Source organism: Mercurialis annua, linkage group LG5 (genome assembly GCF_937616625.2).
Source record: "Mercurialis annua linkage group LG5, ddMerAnnu1.2, whole genome shotgun sequence".
Classification (NCBI taxonomy): domain Eukaryota; kingdom Viridiplantae; phylum Streptophyta; class Magnoliopsida; order Malpighiales; family Euphorbiaceae; genus Mercurialis; species Mercurialis annua.
In genome coordinates, this window is record NC_065574.1 from 10,217,912 (window position 1) to 10,222,585 (window position 4,674).

The window sequence follows — 4,674 nt, forward strand, 5'->3', positions numbered from 1 at the left end:
ATTCTTCACCATAGATGGTTGTTCAACATCTTCGTCAAAGTTGAAAATCTTCAATCCTTTTCGAGATGTAACTCTAGATAATGCGACATAAAGCTGGCCATGGCTAAAAACTTGTTTTGGCAAGAACAAACCAACTTGTTTGAATGATTGTCCCTGGCTTTTATTAATGGTCATTGCAAAACATACAGCTAGAGGCAATTGCCGTCACTTCAATTTGAAAGGCCATTTTGATTCATTAGGAGTCATGTTGATGCGCGGAATAAGAACAGAGACACCTTTGCTCTTTCCAGAATACACCCTTGCCTGCACAAACCATTTTCCCATGTAGGTGACAATAAGTCTAGTTCCATTGCAAAGGCCTAATGATTGATTGAAATTTCTCAAAAGCATAACAGGCACACCAGATTTCAGTTTTAACTCATGATTTGGGACTCTAGTAAACTTTAGGGTATTCAAAAATTTTGTTGGATAAAGAACATCTCCATCCGTAATACAAAAAGATGCCTTGCAAATGGAATCAGAACTAAGGTACGTTGTTGTTTGTTGCGGCAGGAAGTCCAAAATAAAGTCATTGATTTCCCAAACATTTTCATTTTTTGGACACAAAATAGCCCTGTCTTCAAAGTAATTATCCTCCGTGCACTTCAACTTTAAACCTGGATAGATTGTATCCACAATTGTTGCTATAGGATTCTCTTCTGCCAATATTGTTATATCTTCAGGAACAGTGACAAAATCATCTTTGTCCGCATCTTTTGTCGTTCCATCACCTATTGAAACCAACCACTTGTCAAAATCCAAAATGGCTTTACGTGCACTCAAATCCGTGTCATGGGTTAGCAATCTCATGTTTTGCGTTAACTTGAAAACTTCAAAGAATTCCCATAAATACGAAGAAGTTATCAAAGCCTTAATAATGTCCGACTTTTGCCCCTTATGCACAACTGGTAAAATTTGTCGGAAATCACCACTGAGAACTGTTGTGAGTCCTCCAAACGGTTTGTCTGCGCTGCCCGGAAAGCGTGTTTGAAAAATATCTTTGAGGCTTCGATCCAAGGATTCAAAGCAATGTTTATTTGCCATTGGTGCTTCATCCCAAATGATTAAATCAGTTTTCAAGAGTAAATCAGCTAGCTGAGTTCCATGTTTGATATCACAGCTAGAATCTTCGTGTAAATCAAGAGGAATATGGAACCTTGAATGGGCTGTTCGGCCACCAGCTAAAAGCACGGCTGCAATTCCACATGAAGCAACTGGCAACACTATTTTTGACTCAGATCTCAATTTATGGATTATCGCTTTCCATAAAAATGTCTTACCTGTTCCCCCATGACCATTTACAAACATGGTTCTCCCTTTGTTGTTTACGACCGAATAGAGTATGATATCATAAATTTTGCGTTGTTCCATATTTAGACCCGAAAAAAAATGTCGGTGCAACTTTTCTTCTTCAATTGTGTTGTAATCCATCCCTTCAAAAATCAAACTGCTTTTTGCTTCTTTCTGCAATGAACTCGTTGGCAGCGGCATTCCATGGAAATCAGACAAGGATTTCCCTAATTGCTTTAATTTTTTCTCAATATCACCTAATGCAAAGTTGGTTATATGTTCTTTGTTTAATTGCAAATGCGCCAACATATGCTTATTTCTGAATATGTAATGGATATCCTCTGTCAAAATTGTGAACTTGGTAGACCATAATTCTACGACATCAACAACTTCACAATGTGCCAATATTGTTGCAAATAATTGGCGTAGTTGATCCCCACCTGCCCAGTTTGAAGCCTCAATTAAGCAATCTGTCCATTCTCTATCATCATCAAGTAAACCAAGAGCATAACAAGCTGCTTTGAAAGTAGGATAGATGGTTTTGTTCACTTTGCGGATATTAGAAAAAGATGTTGGCCCTTTCACGACATTAAGTAACATTCTAAGGTAGTAACGCTCTCCACTTGATGGATGTGCAAAGTAAATTCTTCCTATGCATTTTCCTTTTTTTCTTCGCTGCCATTCTTTTTTCTTTATCATGCCAAACCCATTTCATTGGGAACTCACTATATGTCAAGGTTCTTGCATCTTCATGTAAAGAATTTGCCTTCATCCATTCAGTTAACTTTGTTTTGCTGTCACGACCCAATTTCGTGGATCGTGACCGGCGCTAGGGTATGGGTATGGTCGTACCAAAACCCGTAGCAAGCCTCGCGGATAATAATTAAACATACCAGTTAGTTATAACAACTTAATTATATAAATAAAATGCTCGGCTAAAACCCGAGACTCAACGGCATGTCTTAAATATAATAAAAATAGTAATAATCCAAAGTAATCATGCCAATATAAATAATCGAACAGATCGATAATCCCAAAGTATAATAATCAAATGAAATAAACAAACTAGTTCTACTGCGGTCTAAGAGTTTGAAAATAATAACTAGTTTAGACATCATAAAGACCTCCGAAAAAACAAAAGAATCGGAGTGGACCAGCTTTCAAATCATAAACCTGGAAAATTTGGGAAAAACAACGGGGTCAGATATACTGAGATGAGTTCGCAATACTATTTACATTTATTAAGTTTAAAACCCTAAGTCAAAACATTTTACACTAATATAGTTTGATTATGGAAACAGTATTGAAATGATCCCAGCGTAAGTATGACTTAGCATACTGATAATCCCAGAGTGGACGGGAACAAATCCTCGTCATATATTTATACCAGCGTAAGCAAGACTTTAGTCTGCCGTTTCCCAGAGTACTTACCGGTGCACACAGTCTCGATACAAGCCTATCGAGTAGCTCGTTTCAATCCAGATCCATAATCCGTAAAAACAGTTCAAAAGCATTTATAATATTAAAATATGATGCGGTACTTAATAAAGCGGTAAATAGCACTACAAACTCACAGCTTGCTTATCCACGTGATCTTGGCAAACAGCTAACCCTGCGTAGACTCCGAAGCACGAACAGTCGACGGGTCTAAAATAATAAATAGGTTAAAATCCGTTGACCCCTAACTCTAAGATCACTAGACAACACGTAGGACTAGCACAATTAAATAACCAGATAAATCACAGAAGAACACAATTCTCAAATAAATAAGTAAAGTCTATTGGGTTTCCGCTTTAAAATCCGTTCCGAAAAGTATTACTTAAATAGTAAATAAATAATAACTTAAATCAATTTCCTCAAATATTCGGTTAGCCGAGTTACCAATAACTACCAAGCTACCTCACATGTCGGGTGACCCAAGTCTAACCCGACCCAAAGTATTTTATCAAAATATAAACCAGAGTTTATAATTCCCAAAATCACTTTAATAAAATAAACATAATTATATCCAATTATAAACCATAGTTTATAATTATAGAATCAACTTGATAAAATAATAACTTAATATTTAAAACGGAACCCAATAGCTTTAACTTCCAGTAACCCTAGTTACAATCAAAACTTAACCAAATAAGTTTTTAAAACGTACAATTTAGCCAAAATGATATACCATAAAGATATTTAAAATCAATTATAATTACCCGAGTAATTATATTAATTTAGATTATAAAATAATCATCATTTTCAATTTGTCAACCATATAACGAAATCTAAAAGTTAAAATATTATTTAATCACGTTGGCACGCTAAGCCCAAATTTTTAAATTAATAATTAAATAATAACTATTAATAATTATTAATTTAATTTTAAATAACTCAAATATTATTTTTAAGTTTTAAAAATAATATTACTAATTTGATAAACTTTCAAATTAAAATAAAATTTCCCAAATTTTCATTTACTATAGTCAAAATAAACATTTAAATCTAAAATCATTTAATTATAATAAAATTAATACTAAATCCAAACTTTAAGAATATTAACGCCCAAAGTAATTTCAATTTATGAAAAATAATAATATTTAAGTCGTTAATTAATAAATCGATATAGAACAATTAATAAATTAATAAAATCAAAAATAAAAATAAAAATAAACTAGTTAATAAATAACTTAAGGAACTTATTTAATTAACCCAAACAATTCAAAGATTCAAAACAACCCTTTAGCCAACATAGGATCAAATCTTCCAATCACCAAAAGACACATCATCATCCTCAAGCTTACAAACCCAAATAGCACATTCTTAATTTGCAGGAACCGAAATTTGTAATCCCAATCAACCATAATAATCAAACTTTCAATTTAACAAACTTTCATAACTCTGTACTAATCAACACATAACCCTTAGTAAACATATAAATATCGAAGACTGTAGCATGAACAGTAACTAACCTACACAAAGAATAAGCCTACGGAAACAACCGGAAGTCTAGCATACGGCCGAGTCCGACGACGATAACGACACAAGTTTAATTCTACAACAACGATTCAGTTAACACTATCGGAACAAGAGATATCACTCAACAAAATGCAACAATCTTAACCCAATATGAACACAAACCATCGGCAGCAACCAATATGAACACAGACACCCAAATAACAAAACAAAACGGTGAGACGACGGCGACTGTAACAGGCTTATTTACGTACCGTTTGACGAGAACAAAATTGAGAATCGTAGAGGCGCGAGTCTAGATTCACAGGGACAAGACGGAACTGATTTCGATCTAAAAATAAAGGAGAACGATCCAAATTACGGAATATCGTTTCTAACCAAAACTTA

General features: G+C 34.1%; 1 protein-coding gene across 1 annotated transcript; it reads right to left on the minus strand.

Moving 5' to 3' along the window:
• Positions 1-204: 204 nt before the first annotated feature.
• Positions 205-1,929, minus strand: LOC126681430 (uncharacterized). Its single transcript, XM_050376972.1, has one exon. The coding sequence runs from the start codon at positions 1,927-1,929 to the stop codon at positions 205-207; it is 1,725 nt and encodes a 574-aa protein (XP_050232929.1).
• Between the last annotated feature and the right edge of the window lie 2,745 nt (positions 1,930-4,674).